Source organism: Centroberyx affinis, unplaced genomic scaffold, assembly GCF_046629955.1.
Source record: "Centroberyx affinis isolate AG114_WGS23_722 - 3 ecotype Tasmania unplaced genomic scaffold, CSIRO-AGI_Caff_v1 ptg001262l_1, whole genome shotgun sequence".
In the NCBI taxonomy this organism is placed as follows: Eukaryota; Metazoa; Chordata; class Actinopteri; order Beryciformes; family Berycidae; genus Centroberyx; species Centroberyx affinis.
The window spans coordinates 73,409-97,337 of NW_027279773.1; the positions used below are offsets into that span (position 1 = coordinate 73,409).

General features: G+C 43.9%; 1 protein-coding gene across 1 annotated transcript in view; it reads left to right on the forward strand.

The window, feature by feature from the left end:
- The window catches only part of cep104 (centrosomal protein 104), a 31,510-nt gene that overhangs the window by 6,160 nt on the left and 1,421 nt on the right, over nucleotides 1-23,929 (forward strand). The window contains exons 6-20 of the mRNA XM_071525073.1: nucleotides 1,019-1,095; nucleotides 1,743-1,911; nucleotides 4,324-4,500; nucleotides 4,699-4,889; nucleotides 6,042-6,348; nucleotides 6,426-6,590; nucleotides 7,380-7,553; nucleotides 10,367-10,543; nucleotides 13,974-14,174; nucleotides 14,965-15,060; nucleotides 15,391-15,478; nucleotides 18,200-18,275; nucleotides 18,728-18,836; nucleotides 19,880-20,018; nucleotides 20,966-21,033. Of these exons, the coding sequence (XP_071381174.1) occupies nucleotides 1,019-1,095; nucleotides 1,743-1,911; nucleotides 4,324-4,500; nucleotides 4,699-4,889; nucleotides 6,042-6,348; nucleotides 6,426-6,590; nucleotides 7,380-7,553; nucleotides 10,367-10,543; nucleotides 13,974-14,174; nucleotides 14,965-15,060; nucleotides 15,391-15,478; nucleotides 18,200-18,275; nucleotides 18,728-18,836; nucleotides 19,880-20,018; nucleotides 20,966-21,033 (2,214 nt within the window). The remainder of the gene's footprint in view (nucleotides 1-1,018; nucleotides 1,096-1,742; nucleotides 1,912-4,323; nucleotides 4,501-4,698; nucleotides 4,890-6,041; nucleotides 6,349-6,425; nucleotides 6,591-7,379; nucleotides 7,554-10,366; nucleotides 10,544-13,973; nucleotides 14,175-14,964; nucleotides 15,061-15,390; nucleotides 15,479-18,199; nucleotides 18,276-18,727; nucleotides 18,837-19,879; nucleotides 20,019-20,965; nucleotides 21,034-23,929) is intronic.

The window sequence follows — 23,929 nt, forward strand, 5'->3', positions numbered from 1 at the left end:
AGACGTGCAGACGGACAGCTCCTGGAGGAGAGAGAGCACCTTAAAACACACACACAGAAACACACACACACACATACAGACACACAGAGACATACAAAGACGCAGACACACACTCTCGCACAGATTCCAGTGAACAAGCTGTGCATTGTTGCGCCGCTAATCCGACTCTGAGCACCTCGACCACTGCGGCGATCCTGCCTAGTGGGCTGGCTGGATCTTGTTCTCTTATATCTGTCCTATGGGTGGAAGGTGTGTTCACTAAGACATGGAGTCCTATGGAGGGATAACTGTGCAGCTTAGAAAGGCACTGGATCTGATAAGACGCAAAGGGCAGGCCTGTTTAAATCGGTGAGATATCCCGAGTGACGGCACGCTTGCCATAACTATGTGCTGGCTTAACACACACACACACACACACACACACACACACAACCACCATTAATCAATTCAAGGTGGTTTATTGGCATGACATACAAAACGACTCATTGCCAAAGCAAAAACCACCAAATATGAGCAGTTTCAGCTTTTCCCCCTCCTTTTTTTCATGTTGCGGAGAAGCTTCGATTATTTTTCATACTTTTCGCTCCCAGTTATTACAGGGCAGGGAGGAAAGGACGCTTGTCCCTCATCATACCCGACGTATGTTTACGTTTGGCGCTCGTTAAGTAATGCGAGAATGACATCATCGAAACTGGACATAACCGGACAGTTCTGGCGATTTGCATGTTGGTACACAGCAGATGACAGATCTCCCCCATATGGCTGTAGCTCATGGATGGATAAGAGCAAGAGCGTGTGTGGTGTGTGAGTGAGAGTGTGTACTTGTATGACTACCGTTGTGAGGACAGGTTTGGCTTTTGGATATATAAGGAAGGGGCTGTTTCATAGGGGTTAGGTAAGGGTAAAGTGGATGTATAGTCTAGAGTCTATTAAAGGTCAAGGTTAAGCTTGACACAGCACAGCGACACGAGCGTATATGTGCATGCGTGCGTAATCTGTCCATCTGTTTCGCCCCCAGCCAAGCCGAGAGCAGCTGATCGAACACTACCTCAACAGTACGCAGCTGGAGGCGGCCCTGGACACGACCTACATGGGGTGAGGCCAGGCCGTTGAACCCCGGTTCCTTTGTCTTGTGACAATAACAAAAGCCATTTAGCCTGGACGCCAACCAATAAGGCGCTCGGGGGTCAGCCGCGGTCCGAGGACAAGGCAGGTGGCGGGCCAAAGGAGGCCCGTGCGAAGAGGAAAACACGTTTCGAAATAGTTGTTATTTATTTTAATCCGAGGGGGGGACATTTCACCTCAGGGTTTCACTCCCAGGGTTGGTCGATGTTTTTCCCCCTCTCCGATCTGAAATTGCACAACACCTAGCCCGGATCTTACCCATGTACTCCGATAACGAGGCATGTATTTCTGCACTGACATTGCCTCGACTCAAATGTGTCCGATGGAAGTCAATTAGTGGCCGCTATGGAATTGAGACACCTGATCAGCTATTCTAGTTTCTGTATTTAACTCTGTTGTAGAAATAATTAGGGATGGGACAATATATTAAAATGAATCCTTTCAACCTCCAAAACACCCCCCAGAAATTTACTATTTTCCAGGTATATTCAAAAATACCCAAGGATTCCCAAGATTTCTCAGAGGAAAAACCGCATGGAAAGCATCCACCCTACTATAAATGAAAAGATACTGACTCTACGGTCTGACACTGAGTCTACTGTTCCCCTCTTCCCCAGTAAGTGCGAGTCCATCTCCCCCCTGGACGACCTGGCCTTCGACATGTACCAGGACCCCGAGGTGGCCCACATCATCCGGCTCCTGGACCAGAGGAAGCAGGACACGGTCCGCCAGGAGAGATACGAGCTGGCCAAGAGTCTGAAGCAGGCCATCGCCGACCTGCAGAAGGTAAATACAGTTATTAGAGGTCCTACTAATTTTCTCTGCGTGAGAGTAATACACTCTTTAGTTAATAAAATGAATTCAATCACACTACTATTGACGTTTGTTTACATTCGGTGATAGTTGGTGTGGTGCACGCAGGTTTATAAAGCAAAACAGGGTGAGCACAATATGCGAAACATGTTCCGTTTTCATTGCATCTGCTTTAATAAACACATTTGAACATCATGTCTTGTAAACAATGTCCTGGTGTCCACTTTCTTAACCTGCCCTTTAATCGTTTCAGACCCTTCATAAGCTGTGTTCAGTTGGAAATAGGTTGTTTTTGCCAGCTTTTTCTTTCTTTGTTTTGGTTGTTAAGTTGGTTTTAAATTCATTTCCAGGTAGCATTAAAAAAAGATCTTAAAAAGTCTTAAACTGGGCTTTCTGAAACGTGCAGATATTCTTGGTCTGAAATCTTAATTCCAGATCCAATATGTCTCTACAGATGGATGGCTTTACTGTGATATGATGAGTAATTCTTAACACTGACTCGGCACTGAATAAAACGGAATGATGCCTTTCTGTCATGTTTGTATATTTCTATCAGTGGGAGCTAATTTGTAGTGCTGGGGAGCGACTGCTACTGCCTTGAAGGTGCTACGCGTAGCATTTTAACATCAGAAAACCATTGCCACATTCATTTTGAGACATCGGTATAATTACTGTAATTAAACAAGTGTATTGCCGAGAAGATTGGCAGCCTCTACCAGCCTCTACACTGCATTGCGAGCCACCGGGTTGGATTTGGCAGGAAATCTGCTGTATCGCTTTATGGCACAAAACAGGAACAGTTTTTACTTTGCAAGTAATACACAACTATATTACAGTTCCACTATTCTAACTGCATACTTTCAACTTCATGTTAGCTTAACTTGTCTGACAGCATGTTGGCTGTTATCGGCACTTCTCTTTCTTCTTGCCCTTCAAAACAAACTGAGCAATGCCTGGGAGAGGGACGGGGGACAAGTTGCAACAGGAAGCGATGGGGATCATGGGAAATGTTGTGTTAATTTTGAGATACACAAAATGCTACATGTAGCACATTTTAATGTCAGGGAAGGACTGAACAAGATGCCTGAATTGCAAGAGGAAGCATTGCTTCTAAATGGTAATTCCCCCCAACCCTCCTTTTTGTGAAGCTTACAAGATCTGAGTAGATGACAAGCTCCACATGTTTTTGCACATTGACTTCAAGTCTGCTAATAAGCAGATAAAGTAGAATCGTCTGTATTTGATGAGTTAATTCAGAGAGAATTATAGATGCAATGGAAGCCTTTAAATAGACTGTAAAATATGTGAGAAATGTTTTATGGGGGTATGGAAATAGTTATCTAGAGATATCAATACAAACCACTATATCTTGCAAATCTCACCTTTGTGCTGTGGCTTATAGTTTTTTGTTTTGTTACTGATATCCAGTGTAATTTCCCCAGTGTTTGTAACTGTAGTCGTTAAACATTGTTCAGATTCCTGTTACCAACCACCCTTGTATACAGCGTTACCATGCTGACCATGAATTCTTAATAAGCCCGACAGCTGCGGTGATGGCCCTAGAGTAGTCCCTCTCCCTTTGTTACCTCCAACCACGAGCCTCTCTGTAACCAAATAACGCACACACACACACACACACACACACTAGCACCTTCTTAGCGTGGCAAATTAGCATCGCAGACAAAGCAGTTGCCAAGGTGTTCATGCTGAAAATCCCTTGTCATCGCACGTTCAGAGTATGTCAAAGGACGATTTATGGTGTTGTATGACATCTGGAAACACGTGACTGATAGAGAAGACAGGGGAGAAGGAAGAGTGTCTGTCTAGTGCATCTCTTCCCCTGTATTTAGCCTTATCCTTAACCTTAACCTTAATGTAGGTTTGAGAGTCAGCTGCCGTGCGGATCGTCTACCCCAAGAGAAAGTCTGGAAGCACAAGGCATCGCCTGGAATCATGCAGTCACTTCAGCAGTTGAGACCGTCTCGCTTGGCACCGGGTTACCCACTTAATTCAGCTTAATGGAATTTCCTCATAAAGAAATGACCCGTCTGACTTACTGGAAGTTGCTGTCGAATTTCCAGCCTATAAAAGATTCAAGACCTGGTCCAAAGGGTGGCGAGACCAAGTCAAGACCAAGACCAGAGCAAATCAAGTCCTATTCAAAACCAAGTCCTATTCAAAAACAAGACCAAAGTAGGCAATAAACAGTGTACATGTCCTTCCAAATGTAAAAGTAATGATTGAAGGGTTTCTTAAGGATCAACAGAGACATAGATACTATCTAAGTATCTAAGTCTAAGTATGCTTCCATGTTCACTTTCTCGAATCATGCGATGTAGACCGACTGTGTGACCGATGCCAAGGCTGTCTTCGCGGCTCTTTCAGGTGGGGGAGCGCTTGGCTCGCTATGACGCCGAGAAGCGCTGCGCCATCGAGAAGGAAGACTACGACCTGGCCAAGAGCAAGAAGGAGCAAATGGAGGAGTACAGGATGACCGTCTACCAGCAGCTGGAGGTCCACAACCTGCTGGACCTGGCAACGGTCAGTCCCCGGTCACTACTGGCGACGCTTAACCTATGGAGTGCCAGTGTGATGAATCTGTGTGGTACTTCTTTTATCCTTCCAGGAAAAATCTGTGTTTTTCCAGGTAGTTGATTTGATATGAGAGGGCAGAAATATCGGATATAGGAATTTATGGGATATGGGGGGAAACAAAAGCATTTTCCTTATTCTCTCTCTCTCTTCTCCCTGTTTTTCCAGATCACCAGGGCGGCAGAATCGTCCCCGGCCCAGGCCCAGGAGCCTCCCTCCCTCCTGCCTTCCCCAGGCCGCCATTCAGCCGCCACCAAGCCCCGTATCTCCACGGACACCTTTAGGAAGGGGAAGAAATCCAACCCGCCCCGGGACCAAGCGCCCAGGCCGGTCGCCGTCGCCCCCGAGCCTACCAGCCAGCCCGCCACGCCCCACGCCCACGCCCACCCGGCCGCACCCAGGATCGATGTGAGTGTCCCGCCTCCCCCATCAAATATGCTGACGGATGATGGGGAATCATACCGTACTCCTGTTTATATTTTGAAAGGGAGCAAGGAGGAAGGCCTGCTTTTGGATCTTTATTTAGAGTCACAGGGAGCGGTCCAGGTCCGTGTGTCGAATTGGAAAAGCTGAAAGGAAACGACAAATTTCGATCCGCAGTCTCACAAAAAGTTTTTACACCCGATCTGTGGAATAGATATTGATGCACAGTTCAAAAGCGGCTTTGGACGTTGTGAAATGTAGTGTGTAAAGTGCATTTGTTTGTTTTGATCTTCATATAGCATTGGCCAACATTGGTAACAGCTTGCCCAATACTAATTCCTGAAAGACTAACCCTTCTCTGATGTTTTTTATTTTTTAATTAAGGAAGCCTATTTATTCTCTTCAAATCAGCTGATGGAAACAACTAATTAGCATTTTTTTATTTTTTTATTTTTTCCAAAGTTGACCGTTCTGTGGACCACGGCCCTTGAGTGTTTTCTCATTAACGATCCCGTGAAGAAAGCTGCAGTATTACCTGTAGCTTGCACAAATTCCGTTATTGTTTCGAAAAAATAATCCAGCCCACTGTACCAGCTTGGGAACACATGTCCCCCCCCGCCATAAGCCTCTGTGGTGTCGGAACATGGAACACATAGGGAGATTATGACCAGCAGGGGCTTTTATGCCGTACTCGCCACCTAGTGAGACCGGCCCTGCTACAGGTTAGGGTTTCACTATTTAATTAAAAGCGTGCAACAGTTGGCTGACTCCGGCGGCTGCCAACCTGGCCTGAAGGCAGGGCTTTGAGCCTTGGACAAGGCAGCAGGGTGCCAGTTGGCCCGGGGACATAGGAGACGGAGCTGGATGGATGGAGGTGTGGGTTTGTATAGAGGGGGTTAAACGTTCATTGTCATCATTAAGTTGAACGATCAACCTATCCAGTGATGAAATGCTAGTGAGAGTTAACGAGGAGAACGAGAGTAGAGTTCATCAATTTTTCAAAGAGATGGACGTCCTTTTCAAGCTTGAAAGTATAGATCGGTTGTTGAAATGTATGCCCATAATTTAATATGCTGTATTGACAACAGCATAGGAAATCCATGTCTGAATCTGAAGGTTGTATATAATGTAAAAAAGACTGTATCCCGCATCTTTCTTTATGTGATGCTCAACGTCCTGTGCTTCCAGGTGCCTTACGACGAGAGGCCACTGCCGGCCCTCCAGAGGAAGGACCGGCCGGGGGAGGCCGCCCAGAGCCCGGCCGAGGAGACCTCCCCCCGCCCCGACACCCAGGGGACCCCGCACAGCCCCGGGATGACAGGGGAGCCGGAGCCGCTGACGGAAAAGGCCCAGAGAGAGGCCAGCCTTCCCATAGAGGTCTACGGAGATGGCCTGGTAAGATACGACAGAAAAAGGTGGCTTAATCCAAATGCATGGCTGATAGCATAACGTTCCACCCTGTTCCTTTCTAGGTGGCTGCAGCTTATTCCAAATCCTGGTCCTACAGAGAGGACGCTCTGCTGTCTGTGTGCAAGAAGCTGCTGGAGTTACCTGCTACCCCCAAAGAAGAGCTGAGAAACACGATAAGAGCTGCAGTCTTCCTGGTTAAGAAGGGCCTCCTGGATAAAGTGTCATCTGTGAGTAATTTTCTCAAAAGAGGGTGATTCATGACTGTCTTGGTGATATGACACTATAAATGCTGTAATGGCCGAGTTCAGTTGAAAAGAGGTGGCGACCCCCATCAAAGCCTGCCAGATACGTCGACCTGTGTTACTGTCAGAGTCTTTGATTAATCGTGTTCTCTGGATTCCTGTTGCCAACAGAATTAACGTTCATACCGGTAACACCCACCCACTCTCACACACACACGCACACACACCCTTTACAATGTTCCCCCTGTCCCATATGCAATCCCGGTTCTCTCTCCCGGAGTTGGCTCCCTTGGATAAACAATTTTGACAAGCATGGCCTTGTAACCCCTCCCTGGAAGCCTTCTGCAGCTTGTATGGTAATGAAAAAGGTAGTCCTGCAATAATTCCGGTGATTTATTTTCCCAGTCACGCTGATATAATGCTCCGTTAAGTTGTTAACTGGTTCATTTGCTGCTCCAGAAAAGTGTGTCAGTTGAGTTCATGTTAAATATGCTCTCCTAATCAGATGATCTGTTAGAAACAGGTTAGCAACAGTGGCATCTTTGTTTTCCGCTGTCTAAAGCCATACAGTTATTAAGGGGATTTGACAATTGTGACTGGTCCCTTGCATCCGCCCCTCTCCATTTGCATTCACTGGTCAACTCCTGCAGAAGTCAAACCAAACGTTGCCATGTCTAACCTCCCCGCTAATTGACCTCACCCTGGTGCTAGCTTTTTCTCGGAAAGTCCGTTCGAGTGTCACAGCGAAGCCTCTGCCCCGCTCTCCGCTCTCAGGTTTTCCAGGCCTCTTTGAAGCTGCTGCGTCTGCTGCTGAGCCAGCTGATCCCAGGTCTGGGGCTGGGCCGGGCCGAGGTGGCCCACTGCCTGGAGCAGACCTGGCCTAACCTGTTGGCCAGGACCGGAGACCCAGCCGGCCGCCTCAGGGCAACGGCTACTGCCTTCACACAGGTGTCGCACCACACTGCAGTGGCATATTTGTGATGTCTTGTAACCAGTAATTTAAAGCTGCTACATGTAGTGGTTTTTAGAAATAAGGCAGATTTCCCGGCACACAATGTAAAATGCAGTGTAGAGGCTGACAAGCTTCTCAGCAATGTTCTCATTATGCTCATGTCTCAAACCTATGTGGTCTAATCTTGATGTTAAAATGCTATACATAGCACCTTTAAAGAAACCAAATAATTGGGATAGTGTAATTTGGAACCATTTGGATCTTTTTTTTTCTAAACCAACATTTGCTTCTTCTGTCTCTCTCTCTCACATTCACACACACACACACACACACACACACACACACACACACACACAGTGATTTTGAGAGTTTACAGTATATCAGTGGCTACCGTCAATGGCTTCATCATCAAGCAACAGGCCTTAGTTACGACAGATGAATTTATGTTACTGTGACCTGCTGCAGAATTCCTCATCTTGGCAATTACATCAGTGACTTTGTTCTCACTAGGTTGAAACCTCAGTAAAGGAGGATCCATTTTATTTTATCTGAGGGAAAGCTCTCAGGATGGATAAGCACACATTAATAAAATACTTATTGAATTCAGAGGCAATATAATAAGGGTCAGACAGTCTTCCATCAATGAATTGTAAGCGAAGAGCTGAGGACGCCCTTTTCTTGTATAAAAGCTGAGTGATGACTCCATGTTGCTTAGTAAATGTGTGAACTTGTTTTCTGTAATCAGTACATTTGTCTGTATCCTGTTAAATAAAATCCTGCATAATTTAGTCTTTTTAGACCTGGGGTATACCGAGGTTTCAGTTCTCCATTAGTAGTTTTTGTATATGTAAATTAGCAAAGAATATATACAGGAGTCTTAAATGCAAAGGAAGCTGTAATGTGTTGCTTGTTAACTGGAATCTGCGTGAGTGTCTATGTATAGTAGTTAAGCATGGGTGTGTGTGTGTATGTGAAAACGAAAGGGAGGGTGTGTGTTTGTGCCAGCTGCGGATTCAGTGAGTTCAGCCAGAACTGAGTCAGCCCTTATCATGTAACTGTGGTTAAATTTCTCTGAAATGCCTGTATGTGGCTGCCATCAATTAGCATATAGGCCAAGTGAACATTAAAGGTGAAGTCCTCACTCTGACTTACTAATATTAACTACAATTCAATTTGCATGCCTGTTGAAAGTGCATAAGACTGCGTGGTGTGAAACGATTCACCGAAATCTGAATACAACCTTGCAAGCGTTGTGAAAGAAAAACAGGGAACAATGTGTCCATGGGTCTTTAAAAAGACTGAGAAAAATCATAAATCATCTAAATTGCAGGCCTTCAATGCAGTGATGAGAGGTTATATTTTTTCACCATGAAAAGGCAGGTTTCTTCACACTGCATGTGCGCTCTTAGATTAATCCAGAAAGGGGTTAGTAGTACAGTATTCATCCTGTCTGTTTAACTCAACACAGTTGGACTTGATGTCCCTTAACAATTAATTCTGTGTTGTACTTTTTCTTATTCTGCCCTTTTATACTTTCACAACTTTCATTAGCTATGTCCAGTTAGAAATAGGCTCGTTTTGCCAGCTTTCTTTCTTCATTTCATGTCTTTTAATTGGTCTTAAATCAAATTCCTGGTAGCTTTAAAAAGATTTTGAACAGTCTTAAATCTACTTTTCTTAATATGGGGAATATGAGATCGATTACAAATACTCACTGACTCTACGCTGCCTACTTGAGCTGCAGTCTAAGCATGCCATGCTGTAGCTAGATATATGGAGGGTGAGTTAGGAGGTGTGAGGTGTTGTCATGCTCTGCCCCAAAGCCTCCAACAAGCCCCATGTTGTAGTCACCCCAGGCTGTTTAGACTGCCTCCTCTGAGCCTGGAAATGGAACAGAGCCATTGGTGTGTTTGTGATACAGCGGAGGGAGTGTGTGTGTGTGTGTGTGTGTGTGTGTGTGTTATATGTGCACTGTACTTGAATGCAACCCCTCAACATGTATAGGCGGGTGAGACTGGAAAGTGTCTAGGCTGGAGGCTGGAGCGGAGAAGAATGTATGTGAGAGCGTGTAATGTGTTGCTTACTGGAATCTGTGTGTGTGCTCATGCATGGGTGTGTATGTTTTTGTGTTGCGGCGAGTAAGAAAGGGAGGATGCCTTTCCCATGCTACAGTAGCTGCTGATCCAATGACATAGCGAGGCCAGAGCTGCGCTAGCCTTTGCCATGGCACTCGGCCCTCTTAAATCACTGTCCGTCCCCTCTGGACCTGTTAAGAGCTCCGGTGGACCGTCCAAAGAAATGAATGAATGGCCCTTTGTATGTCAAGGCCAAATTACATGTGATCATTACACATGTAAATTACACATTCCTCCTCTCCAACAATTGACTTCAGAAAAGGAAAGAAAGAGCTTCAACTCATTTGACAAAGTTAAGGATAAAAAACAGACTTTTTTTTTTTTTATCAAAATGTTCAGTCCCATATTCCCAACACACATTCCACTCACCTGATGAGACTACAAATGACAGAAGATTTTCCAAGAACCTTCTTCCGTCACTTGTAGCACTCTCTGTCATGACTTGTCTCTCAGCCAAGCTCTTGTGTGTTGAATGACAAATCACCCATGTGTAGCATCAGACAGATTTGGTTTGTCAGTGGTTAGGTTTATGTTACATAAGTCAGTATCGATTCGACCGACAACAAAGACAATGCAGCAGGTACAACCCTACATTTTTTTTTTTACATAAACTGTTATCTTGTTGCAGTAAACAAAAGATTTTAAAGGCATTGTATCCATTGTTCCCCATTTAGGAAATCGCTGCTTTGAAGGAGGTGCGAGCCCTGCAGGTAATCCCTAACGAGCTGGTCAAGCCCTTCAAGTCCAGCTTCCCCGCTCGGCTGGCCCAGAGCCGGGCCGAACTGCTGGAGAAGCTGCTCGCCGGGCTGGGCACGGACAACTCCGGCTTCACCCTGGACAATGTCATGAAGGTAAAGGAAAGGAAAACATGCTCGCTGCGTCCGGCTGTTCTTTTCGGTGATGTCGACGTGTCCTTCGGCTGTGGGAGGCGGATCTGTAATAGCGTTTGACTGATAGATCAAGCTAGATCAATACCTGGCCTTTGGGTTAAACATCAGATATGGTCCAGTCAGTGTCCCTGGAAGTATCAGGTTCAGGTTCAGGTTACTTGATTTCCCGTAGGTAGATTTGGTTTGCAGTAGAGAGTCATCCATCTTGACACATTTTAGAAACAACACAAAGAGTAGACAAACATAATAAAAGTACTCAAAGTTCCAATCATCACTAAACCACTAAAACTAAAAGATAACATAAATAAATAAATGAATAAACGTTGCTTCTATATCATCTGTGCAATGTCGCTACGACTTGTTCATCTGAGTGATGGACCGCTTTGTTCTGCTTTTTGGGACAATAACCCTTCGGCCAGAAGGAAGGAGCTGAAATGCACTGTGCAAAGGGTGGGAGTCGTCATTTAAAAGCTTATTATAGTCAAATGAGCTCTGCTTTCAAATCATCAGATTCACGTCTCCCATTCCAAACTTCCATTTGCATTGTGTGATTGTATGCCTGTGATCACAGCACTCCCCGAAAGGGAAGAGAAGGACATAGTTTACTGCTGAAAATGGGCGGCATTCCCCTTTAATAGATCTCTAGAGTAACGCCGGTGACAATCGCCCCTCGCTTTTTGGCAAAGCGTCAACTTCCTCTATCCAGTCATACTTTTTTTTTCCACTCTGTAACTCACAATTATCACATACCACCTACAGCTGGTTGGCACATGTAAACAGATACGTAAAACGGTGGCTGTGTTATTCCAGGTTAAAGCTGGCCAGCAGTTACATTCGGCTTAATAATGTCAGTATGAGTGAGATGTAACTGAAAGGGAGGCGGTGACTCCAAACACCCAAACAGGCTGTCAGTAGGCTCCAGTCAGCTGAGTCAATGTTGTCACCATTGGCATCAGCTCTGCTCTCTCCTCCACTCCTCTGGCTTCCAACGGTGACCTAGTATCTATGTGCAAACTATCCAGTTGTTGACAGGGCCGGGCAGGCCGACAAGCTGTCCTGTCCTCCCTCTGTAGTTTACGACCGGCCCTCCGCCCATCCCTCTATTCAGCCCTCCTCTTGACTCTGCCCGGCCTTTATGAGCGAGGGCAAATTGTTAGGTTGGTCCCTTTTGAGTTCCCCAACCTCTCTGAAGCCGAAGCCACACAGGTGGCCCTGGGTGGCCTGTGTTTGCGTGTTTGTGCATGCTTGCTAGCACTCAGCGCCGGGCCCCTTTGTGTTGGCTGCCGCTCGTGTTTGCTTGGGAAACATTTCCAGTCTTGGATTGAGATGTGACCGGAGGGCTCTGCTGCGTCCTCTCCTGACTGTCACATTAGTTGAACAGCTCAATTAGAAACCTAGGAGAGAGTTCCCTGACTTGAGATGAAAACTAGTTCTGAACTAAAAAAAATGACTTTCAATGAAGAGTGGCTTCTCAGATAGCTCTTTTATAATTACCTTGTATTTGATTTGCTGTAGGTGAAACCCGGTAAGCCTACTGGTTTCAGGGTCAAACAGGTTTCTAGAAGGACTTTCCAGGTCTCAGTCTGTCTACCAGCTTACGGAGGATAATATTCCGACTGACCTCAAGGCACTATGTGACTATTTTCAGGCCAGTATCACCTACCTGATCAGCTGCAACCGAGATGCAATATTTGAGGCCCATGGCAGGACATGTCTCCAGGGTCATCATGTTGACGCTAAAGGAGGTGGTTAAGCCTGATCTGGTCTTGGCTAAGCTACTTTACTGCACAGAGATGCTTCATACTAGTGAAAATGCTATGCAGTTGTTAACTTACATAACATGGTACCAAGCAATACTCTCACTGAATCCGGCTCAAGCAACTTCGTTAATTACAGGCTCTGCCCAGAATAAAAACCTCTTAATTCAGGCCTAGTCCCATTTAAATAAAAGTCCACTAGTATCTGTTTTCATCTTCTCTTTAGCTCATGTGTCTAGATCTTTTGATAGCTCTACAGTGTTCGCCTAGCTATGGTTTGTACATTTTTCCTTTTCCCCCCCTCTGTTACCTGGGTGATTCGCTGGGAGGCGGGAGCCCGAGTAAAAGAAGGGGTGATTGAATTTCCTGTAATTAAAATGAGGAGCGGCCAGCAGAGACAACAGAGAATAATGGCAGCCTGTCCCCCCAGCCTATTGAGCGAGGGATGGGTGCCCTTTGTACACAGTTTACCTCGGGATGTTAATGCTCTCCATCGCCGGGATAGCCATTGTGTCGTCGCCCTCTTCACAGAGATTACATTGGATAATAGCCTCTTCATACGTCATGATGTGCACGGCTCTCAAAGGACTTCTTCGCTAATCTCACCGCTTTGTAGATGGCAGTCAGTTTAACTAGTAGAACAAGATATTACTTAATAAAACTTACTTTTAGTGTGCAGTTGAAGATGGTTTCAGGGTGTGCAGAAGGATTCTAGATTAAATCAGCTAACTCTGAATATGAAAGCTTCTTTATAGTTCCAGATAAGTTTCAATATGAGGGCCAAAAGGAGCCTCTGAGGAGCCTTTTTTTTTTATAAAGATGTCTCTAATAAGTCTGAAGTCAGATGAAGAAGTTGAAACTGTCTCTGGCTTTTGTTTGAATGATAATAAACTTTATTTCTATAGCACTTTTCAAAAACAGAGTTCGAGTTACCAACATGAAGCAAAATAAAAAGAGAGTAAAAATAATTCAACATTGGATACAAAATACAATAAAATAAGGGAAAGGAGTAAACTAAACATGGTTTCAAAGTGCAGTAAATATAACAGAATATAAAATAGATCCATTAAATAAAAGATGAAGACAAAAATAAAATACAATAAAAATGACAGACCATAGAATCATGTAAAAGCTTTTGAATAAAAGTATGCTTTAAGGTGAATCTTAAAACATACCATGTGTGCGTATAAGGCTCCAAAAAGATCGTAAGTGTATATGGGCGCTAAACCATTAAGGGCTTTAAAAGTAATCGGAATAATTTTAAAAGCAATTCTGAATTTTACTGGGAGCCAATGTAAAAAAGCTAAAATGAGAGAGATGTTGATCCCATTTCCTAGTTTTAGCCAGCATTCTGGCTGCTGCGTTTTGAACTGGTTGTAGCCTGGAGTGGGCCTTGTTACTGAGGGTGGGGTAGAGAATTACAATAGTCCAGGTGGGAGGAAACAAAGGCATGAATAACTCTCTCAAGGTCATTGAAAAAAAAAGACCGGATTTTTGAGATGTTTCTAAACTGGCAGAAACAAAAGCGAACTAAACCCTGGATTATGCCACAATAGCACGATACCTGTGTGCTTTAGCTTAGTCTGTTTACTCCCTGTTCACACGGAAAGGCAAAACCTGTATTCTTCTGTCAGTTCTGTGCAGGGGCGCTGGAGCACAGCGCGGCAGAGGTCAGAGAGCTGGCAGTGCGCATCGTCTTATCCATGTACCAGCAGCACAGAAGTGCCGTCCTCTGCTACCTTCCTGCCAACGACGCTGCCACACGGAGGAACGTCCTCTACAAAAACCTCTTTGATGGCTTTGCCAGGATCGATGGGCGGCCGGTGGAGACCAAGGCGAGAAGTGGTTTTGTCTTTGTTGTAAATGAGGCAGATGGGAGCATTTTCTATAGTTGAGACATTTCAGCTTTTTAGAGGAGACCACATTGCGTCAACATTTTTTTTTTTTTTTTTTTTTTTATGAGCTGACCAGTCACACTCTTTCTTTCTCTTCTCTCTCAGTCAAATAAAACAAAAACCTAAACCAACAATACTTCTTCAACACCAACTGAATAGTGTCCGACATTGCTGTGGAATGTTGTGAGACCCATTTTATCAGATTAGCAGCACAAAATGTGGTCGAGGCAGGCACTTTTTCTACAAAAAAGCTGGAGAGTGGAGAGTGTGAATGCAGTCAGCAAGCCAGTCGGGCCACGTGCCAAAACCTGGTGCTGGCATGGTGTTGAATGTTTCTCTGAGTCATCCAGCGTTGGCAAGCGGCATTTCCCGCCAGCTTTTTTAGAGACTCAGCCTTCCTATTAGGTAATGGCCATGCTGTTGAGTAGCGCTCAACTCTGTCTGGTCATGCTCTCATCTGGGCGAGCTGTTGACATCAAAACCACACCACATCACTACAGCTTAGAGTCTGCACAGCTTAAATCCATGCAACTTTAAAGAGAGAGAGAGAGAAACTGGCATGGTGACCGAAAAAACAAAGAGATGTGATGCTGAAATGATAGTAACCAATAATCAGGGAGTGTTGTGAGAAAGAATTCGGCAAAGAGAGAAGAAAGGCAGAGAGGAAGCGATTGAAAATTGACGTTGATTATGGTGCTAACTGCATGCCACTACGCATCAATTTACCCAGACTTTGAAGAAGGGAGGTGGCCGGCAGGACGGACAGAAGGAGAAGGAGGAGATCCGCTCTCTTCAGGAGCAGCTGGCTGCCTTGAAGGAGATCAGTGTAGGTGGAGCTGTCGTCAACAGTGCGATTACATCACTTCTTGTAATGTCCAAATTGGTACTTATGTCATCTCAACATGTCCACATAGATGTTATGGAATTTATACCGCGCAGGTGTACACAAACTAGCTTGCTCACATATGTATACATAGCAATAAACTTGTTGTATGTCTCATTTAAAGTCTTGCAAACAAGAGTTCAATTATTAATTCACAATTGCCTATGTCTAAGTCACTTTTAAAGTTGTTTAGGGCTTTCTTTGTGTGATAGCATCTCTCTTTGAATCTGTACTCTCTGACATGGACCTGTGCTTTTCTGTTTCCTTGTAAAGGAGAAGGGAAACGAAAGCACCAAAGGACAAACACACGTGAAAGAAGCTCCCAAGGTTGAGAAAGAGTCCCCTAAGGCTGGAAAAACAGGTACGTATGGGCGTTCGAAAGAAAGAAGCAGAAAAAAGCACTGAAGTGCCTACTCGCACTAAAGAAGGTGCTCTTTGTTAGAGATGAAACTGGAAGGTATGTCAGTAGGAAAAAGAAAATCAAGAACCATCTTAAAGTGAGAAGCTAAAACACTTCTTGTATTCATGACAGCATACCTGCGAAGGCATAGGATAATCAATTTTAAGGATAGAAGAAATATATACATAATCATGAGCTTCATCATCATGGTCAACGACATCATTACACTAGTTTTTTTACTTTTGAGAGGGAGATGTTGATGAAGGTCATGATTATTATTTCTTCCATCCTGTATTAAGTATTATCCTATGCCTTTACAGGTGTGACATGGTGGGACATGAGTACCCCCCTTCCCTTCCCTAATTTACAGGGTTTTACCAGGTTGGGCTCCTCCTATACCTGAAGAAGCCATTGTCAGTGAAACGCGTTGTGTTCCTGTCTGTGTATCCCTTTACAGTCATGGCTTTTTAATATTTTTGTCACTTAAAGAATACCTTGGATTGCCATAACATGTATCAATGTATTGGTGGTTGATCTTGGCCTACTCTGAACTAGAAAATTCACATTTCACTTTAGTCACAGTATGATAATGGTCAGAAGCTAAGAACTAAAACTGAAAAGGAATGGTGTTTATTCTTTTACTTCAGTTAGTTTTGGATGCAAAGACTAAAGTTTAAGATTAGTTTGAGTTTTCATGCACTATAGTTTTAAAGGTGCTACATGAATGAATGAATGAATGAAAGAAATGTTATTTTCGTGTCATGCCAAATTAATGGCCCATCCCACATGAGATTACATGACACAGTGTTTTGCAAACAAAAAAAAAATCGCCATACAGGGCAAGGCTCAGATGGAGAGGGAGCCCTGGGAGTGCCCTATGGCTTCTGACTTCTCATCCTGACCAATTCACACTCAGCTGCAAACCGCTCCAGTGCACATCGGAGATCACGATCCAAGGAAGCCAGAAGGACGACATCATCTGCAAACAGCAGAGAACCCACCCTAATGTCACCAAACTGGACACTCTGCAGACCTCGGCTGTGCCTTGATATCCTGTCCATCAATATTACAAACAGGACAGGGGACAAGAAGCATCCTTGTCAGAGTCCAATGCCCACCTTGAATGTGCTTGACCTACTGCCGAGAATGCAAAACACAGCTCTTGCACAAAGTGTACAGGGATGGAATGGGTCACAGCAGTGACCCGGGCATGCCCTTCTAACAGGTTACCTTAGGGAACACCGTCATTAGACTTTTTTTTTTGGCTTTATTTGACATTTGACAGTAGAGCTAGACAGGAACGACTGGGTGAAAAACAGAGGGGAATGACATGTGAAAAAGGTCCCAGGCCAGATTCAAACCAAGGACACCTCGGTTACATGGTACACACCTTAGCCAACTGAGCCACCAGGACGTCCATAAGACTTAAGTGACAGGATTAACGAATTCTCATGACCCCTCGATTAGTCTAGAGTCACCTGTGCCAACCAGTCCCAGAAGGCCTCCTTCTTCAGCTTGATAGCCTCCTTCACCGGCAGTATCCACCAGCAGGTTCTTGGGTTGCCGCCGTGACAAGCACTGACCACATTCTGGCCACTGCTTCTTGCAGCTGCTTCCATGACAGAAGTTTTGAACAGGATCCATTCCAACTCCATGTCCCCAACCTCCACCCAGATGTAGGAGTCAGTATGTACGTCCTTCTTCAGCACCCCACCCACCTTCTCCAAGAAGACTGAGTACTCCAAACTGCTCTTACACATGTACGCACAAACAGTTTTACTCTCTGCAGCACACAGTTGCACTGAGGAGACCCTCTCATTGGTTCCAGAACCAATGCTGTGTGTAGAGGATAGCCCATATATATCTAGGTGGTACTGCTCAATCTCACATACCAGCTCAGAGGCCTTCCCCCCAAAAGAGGTTAGGTTGCAGCTTCCGAGAGCCAGTTTCCGTTGCCGAGGTCCACAATGCCTAAATCTACTCTGCCCCTGCCCTTTGTCCGACGGGCAACGCACCAGAGCCCTACTCTTCGCTTTGCAGATGGTGAGCTCACAAGGTAACGGCCCTGTACTGCTTATTTGGGCTGTGCCTGGCCGAGCTACAGGGGTCACCCAGCCACAGGTGCTCGCCTGTGAGCGCTACTCCCAGGCCACGCTCCAGTACTGGGAGTGTCCCTATTCTGGACAAGGTTCCTTTAGTTCTTGCTGCACCAGTCATAAGCGTCATCTCTGGGAAGTGCAGTGCAAAAACATCACAGCAATGGCACCAAAGAAGTCAACAAAATAAAAAAAAATGTTTATATTGTTGATTACCACTTTGATTTTTATTTTACTTGACTAAAATGGTTTCTGGCAAGTTTTAGTCTTGGTTAAGTATAATTATCTTGGTACACATGGTTCTTGTTTTTCTTTGTCCATACCTACAGGTAGGCATGAGAGAACAGCCTATCACCCAGCTCACACATGCTACAAAGTGTGCACTACGTATAAAGTATTTTTGGTAAACTTCTATGCCATTGAAGTCTTGCATAAATCTACTCTATTTTGACATCTGTTGAAGTCTCTTTTAGTACAAGAGTGCTTTCATCACATTTGGAAGGTACTTTCAAGGGTGGCCATGCAATGCCTCTAATTTGTGCAGTGGTGACTGACAACTGACAAATACTCCCTTCTTGATTTCCAGCTGTCACGAAGGCACCCCAAAACAAGTTATCAGATACAGTAGACGACCAGCCATCAGTTGTCAACTATCTGGACAAGTAAGTGACTCAAGAATATCATTGGAATGATATGAAGATGCAAAGTTTATCATGTACTTAGCTAGATTTTAATCTAGTTTCAGTTTGTTACATATTAGTATTTCTGTGTTGAGGCCGGTGAGTCTTGGTAAGATCTGATTTCTAGATATTTGGCTTTGGATGGCCACAGTATGTGTCAATGTATTGATGGTAGATCTGGGCCTATTCAGTACTGGATTCACATTTCATTTTACTCACAGCATAGCATTGATCAGAAGAACTGAACCTAAAAACACATCATGTTAATTGGTATTTTAGTTCACTTTGCTTTGGAGGCAAAAACTATAATTTCAGTTTAGATTAGATTTTCATGGAATGTAGTTTCAAATTTTTTTCCAGCTGACTACAGTGTTTTTTTTGTGGATTTACATTCAGTGTTTATATCTACACTATATTTCCAATATGTATTTCAGCCTGTGCATATTCTGCGGTAAAAAGGATGGATCATTCACAGAGGATGGGTTGGACCTTCACTACTGGAAGCACTGTCCTATGCTGCGACGCTGCGATGAATGTAGACAGGTACCTTGTTACATGCAAAAAGGGTTAGTGCATTTATAATCCACTTGACTATGAAAAGGGAACACACATCCATGTCAGCATCCAAGTATGTGACTCTTCCTTGACCCTAGCATACAGTAGTTTTTTTTGTAGTAGTTAACATTCAATAATGTGATGTAACTGTGAGAGATGACTTTTGAACATAAGGGCAAATTATGTGGATAAAACCATAACTACATGCGTCATAAGATTCATAAGTGGAATGTCATACAACTGGGTAGACGGCTAGAAATAGTTGCTGATGCTCCAGAAAAGTGACAGATTTGAAGTGTACTTATGTGGAAACAGTGAAATTCAATAGTTGTAACTGTTTTGAGAGCTTAAAGTTACAAAACTGAAGGCATTTGTAAATATCAGTATTTCTATTTGCTGAATTTTTGGTTTTCAGTTACTTCAAAAATCTTTTCACGCATTCACAAATGTTGAATCACACTTCACACTTATTTGCCGATTATGACACAAGTATACAAATGTGAATACCCATGTGTAAATATGACATAACACATTTACAAATCTGAAATCACTACTACAATATAAAGGTCATTTGGAGGTCAAATCTCATACAAACATTTGAGGAATCAACAAAATGATTTTCTCATTTATTGTCAATAGAGCAGCTCCAGGCTGTGTATCTGTAAGCCATCATATCATAAATGAGTCCTGCTTCTCTAGTTGGACACGGAGAGAGCGGTTCATGTTAACAAATACGAATTTGACTGTTGTATGCCATGGTGAATTCTAAATTAAATTATTAAATGCTGAAAATTTAAGGGAACTACTCTGAATCCATATTTTAAAATCTTTATTTATCCAGGGAAAGTTAACTGGTGGTCGCATATCCTCTTTTTTTTTAGCCCCACCCTGTTTTACATTCCCACACTTCTATATCTTATAGAAGCTACTGGTTATTATAGCTACTGGTGACTATCTATCTACATTTGTGGTGATAAGTTTGTGTTTGGAGTTTGAAGGGTTTTGTGTGCAGCTCTGCGTTGTGTTCACAGGTGGTCGAGATAGCCAGCCTCACAGAGCACCTGCTGGGTGAGTGCGAGAGCAGGTCCAGGTTCAGCCAGTGCCCGAGCTGCTCGGAGGCCGTGGCCGCTGACGATCTGGCCCGCCACACCCAGGGACCCGCCTGCAACCGTGAGTCTCCTGTAGTGTCCTCACTGTCGCCAGCCCTATCCTAGTGCTGCATTCATGTCGCCTGGGAATAACCTTCAGAACAACTTGGAAAAAAAAGCAGCGAATTGGAAATGTTTACAAACTCTTTTGAAGGCATCAAGATGCTTGAGGTGATTGATGGTTTCTGTAGACTTTGGTTGCTCCTGATGCGCTTTTTGATGAGCAACAGTTTTGCAATGTCAACCACAAATCAAAAATCCAGCAAGCAGTCTCACAAAGATCACAAAATTACTTATGTGATGAAAATCATTCATTTTATTTGAAATGAATATAGCATTCCATAAACTTGACTCCAGGTATATCCTTATTGGTGATGTGAGAATTCAGGAAATTGGAGAAACCAGAGTTCATCGCCAAGTTTCCAAGTAGTATTTACCATCTGAAAGCTGAGTGAACAGTATTTTCTAGTAGTATTTACCATCTGAAAGTAGTAGGAAGCTTAAATATACTGTTTCCAACGAGATATGAATGCAGCATGAATGCTAAAACTGTTCATTGCCAGCTAGAAGAATGAGGCTACCAGCTAAATGCTAATTACACTCATGTTAAGAGGGCTGATGCTTTCAATGCTAACTCTTACAATAAATAGCTAGATAAGGCAATGCTTAACTCTCAATCACCAGCCATATGCTTCCATGAATAATTGAAACCCATAAGTCTTTTGTATTGCCATAAAGCACTATTCTCTGTTCCCCCGACCATTTGAAACGACAGCAGATAAAGAAGTAGACAAACTAGTGAATAAAAAAATATGAGTTAGTGTTTGTTCCCGCTCACTTTCTCCGCTCCTCAATGGCACACTGTTATGTTTAAAACAACTCGTTTTCAGCGGTGTCGTTTAGTTATTTTCTGCGGGGCGTTTAAGGGGCCTTAGCGGCTTAAAGGTGTCGTGTTTCTGTCCGTTTCAGCCCCCGTCTCGGGTAAAGGGTCCAACCACTGTCCTTTGTGTCACAACAACTTCAGGCCCGGGGAGGAGGTAAGACTCTGCACATGCATATTATATAACACAGGTCCAGTTATACCCGTTCTGCGATGCCCACCCCCTGAGGAAAATGACAAATCGATGTGGGTGATATAAGCAACAACTATAAAGGATGTGGCTAACACATCTGTCCCTTCTATTAGGATATTCAAACTTGCCACCCCTGAAGCCTCAATTCAGCTGCAACATTTGCCTTCCATTTGATTAATGGATTAGCTTTTTTGCATGAAGCATATGGTATTCTCTGGAAATTGCCCTCCTACACCACGTGCTCATTTAGCTGCTTCCTAGATGAGAAAGTTTATGAGATGGGAAGAATACAAGGCGGAGGAGGTCGCCCAGAGTCTGGGATGTGTCGAGGCTTTCGCCGTCTTTCGGGACAAAGCTTGCCCACGCCGTGCTTTTTCTCTTTTCCCTTTTATCCAATCGGAGAGCTTAGAAAGCAGCTAATGTTAGGCTTGAGGAGCAAACAGGTGTGGGGGTAAAACACCACCATTGTTGACCTTTTAAACTTCAAAAGAGGGAGACACCTTTGTGTCTTTGTGTCCGTTTCGTTCGTCCCAAGACAAAGAAAATATGAGCACATTCTTCAGATTCTGATTGGATTAAAGGGAAATTGAATTGAAATGAGAAATTGTTTATAGCCAAGACTTACCCTGACTAACCCTGCTCGGGTGGTAAGGGATCATTGTGGTTGTGGACCCACACCCAGCTTTGCTTACATTCCGGTGTTGATTTAAGCGTGGACTGAAATGCGAAAGCTGTTGCTTTTGACACGAATTCTAAACACTGGGCGATGCTCGTTCATCTTCTTGGGGAGAAATTGGGCTGAAGTGCAAATTTCATTTTTCTCCAGCAGCAGTCATGGTCATGGTCAATGATCGATCTATAACAGGAAAAGGAGAAGAGATTTATTAGTCATCTCAGTTGAATATTATATATCAATAGATTAAATGTATCCATAAGAAGTGTGGTCAGTCACAGTGGTTGACTATTAAACATCAGCGAATATGGTATGTGAATATTACCTGAATATTATGTAATTTCCCCACGGGGATCAGCAAAGTCCCATCTTACCTTCCATAAACCGTACTCATATTCCTGCTCCCTAATAATCGGTCTAGAATGCAAAGCGAACGTGCCGGATCGCGTATCGCCAACCTTTAGAAATATGGACTTCGGAGCTGCTCATTCATAACTAATCCTCAGCGTCTATTCACTTCCCCCCTTGTGATGGAAAAGGTCAGAACGGAGGTGCGATGTCGAGGGTTCTCCGCCCCTGCCGAGAGATGTAACGGCGGTGTCGCCTTTCGGCCCACGTCTGCGTTTCCGTCGTTGCCGAGTCCAGTCGAACGCGCGGCTCGTCTTTCAGCCGGCCCGCCTCCTCCTCTGTACCCGGGACGGGTCTGACCACTGCCGGGAACTGGCCTGTCCCCGTCCCACTTAGCGACGCCACTTTGCAAATGAAACGTGTGACGCGACACCGCCAAGCACTCCCACAGTCCAAGTGGGAGTTTGAACCCTCTCCTTAGATGAGCTCAAAGGTTAACATGTTGGATTTAAAAGGGGTAGTAAGATATTTACTGCCCCATAGCCCAAATTGACCATTATATGTCTGTGGGGGGGTCAAAACTGGTGGTTTATCAGCAACCAGTAGCAGCCATAGACCTTGTAACAACGCATTATGTAATAACACCGCATTATGTAATAACTTGACAAAATTTTCACTTCATTATGTAATAACACCCGCATTTTGTAATAACCTGCCGCATTTTGTAATACACATCCTGAATGCAATATGTAATAAATGTGCAGTTTCTATGTCTCTATGAGCCCTCAAGTACAGTGACACTTAATGTAGTTTTGACCAATGAAAGATACTAATCTACTGAACTAATAGTATCTTTTTAAAATGAATTTTGAGTCAGTATGATTCATGCTAGAATGCATAGAATAAACATTGTTGTTATAATGTTATAACGATTTTTATGAATGAAGACATCCATTTTGGTTGGTTATTACATAATGCACCATATTATTACATTTTCATCAAAAACAAAGTGCAACTCCCGTATTTTGTAATAATCACCGCAATATGTAATCATTTATTACAAAATGAGGGGAAATTGATTACGTATTGCGTTCAGGCTGTGTATTACAAAATGCGGCAGATTATTACAAAATGCGGGTGTTATTACATAATGAAGTGAAAATGTATTACATTTTGTCGAGTTATTACATAATGCGTTGTTATTACATAATGCGTTGTTACAGATCTTAATGCACCTTTAACATGTTAACATGTTTGGATTTATAGGTTCCTGACTTAGACAATGGAAATGGTTAATGGTTAAAGGACAAGTTTGACGATTTTGGACCTATATATAATTTGTCTCTTACACACCTGTAGTACTTGGAGCCACAGAGAATATTTACTCCAATGCTAACAATGAGTCCAAACCCCATTTGGACTCATTGTTAGCATCAAGAGGCAACAGAGCTTGCTGATTTAACCGACAGCTGACTCTGGAGTCAGTATTCTCTGTGGGTCCAAGTACTACAGGTTTGGAAGAGACAAATTATTATATTGTGCAGTCTGTTTACACACGACTGTGCTGCCAAATATGATATGACTACAACAGCATCATAAAATTCGCAGATGACACCACAGCGATTGGCCTAATAAGCGACAGTAATGAGAGGGCCTATGGTAACAACCTCTCCAGGAAAGCCCAAAACATCATTAAGGACACCGGCCGCCCCGCTCATGTTCTGTTCTCGCTCCTTCCATCTAAAAACACGTTACCGGAGCATCACATCACACACCACCCGTCTCAGTAACAGTTTCTTTCCACAGGCAGTCAGGTTGCTGAACAGCTGACGCACTCAC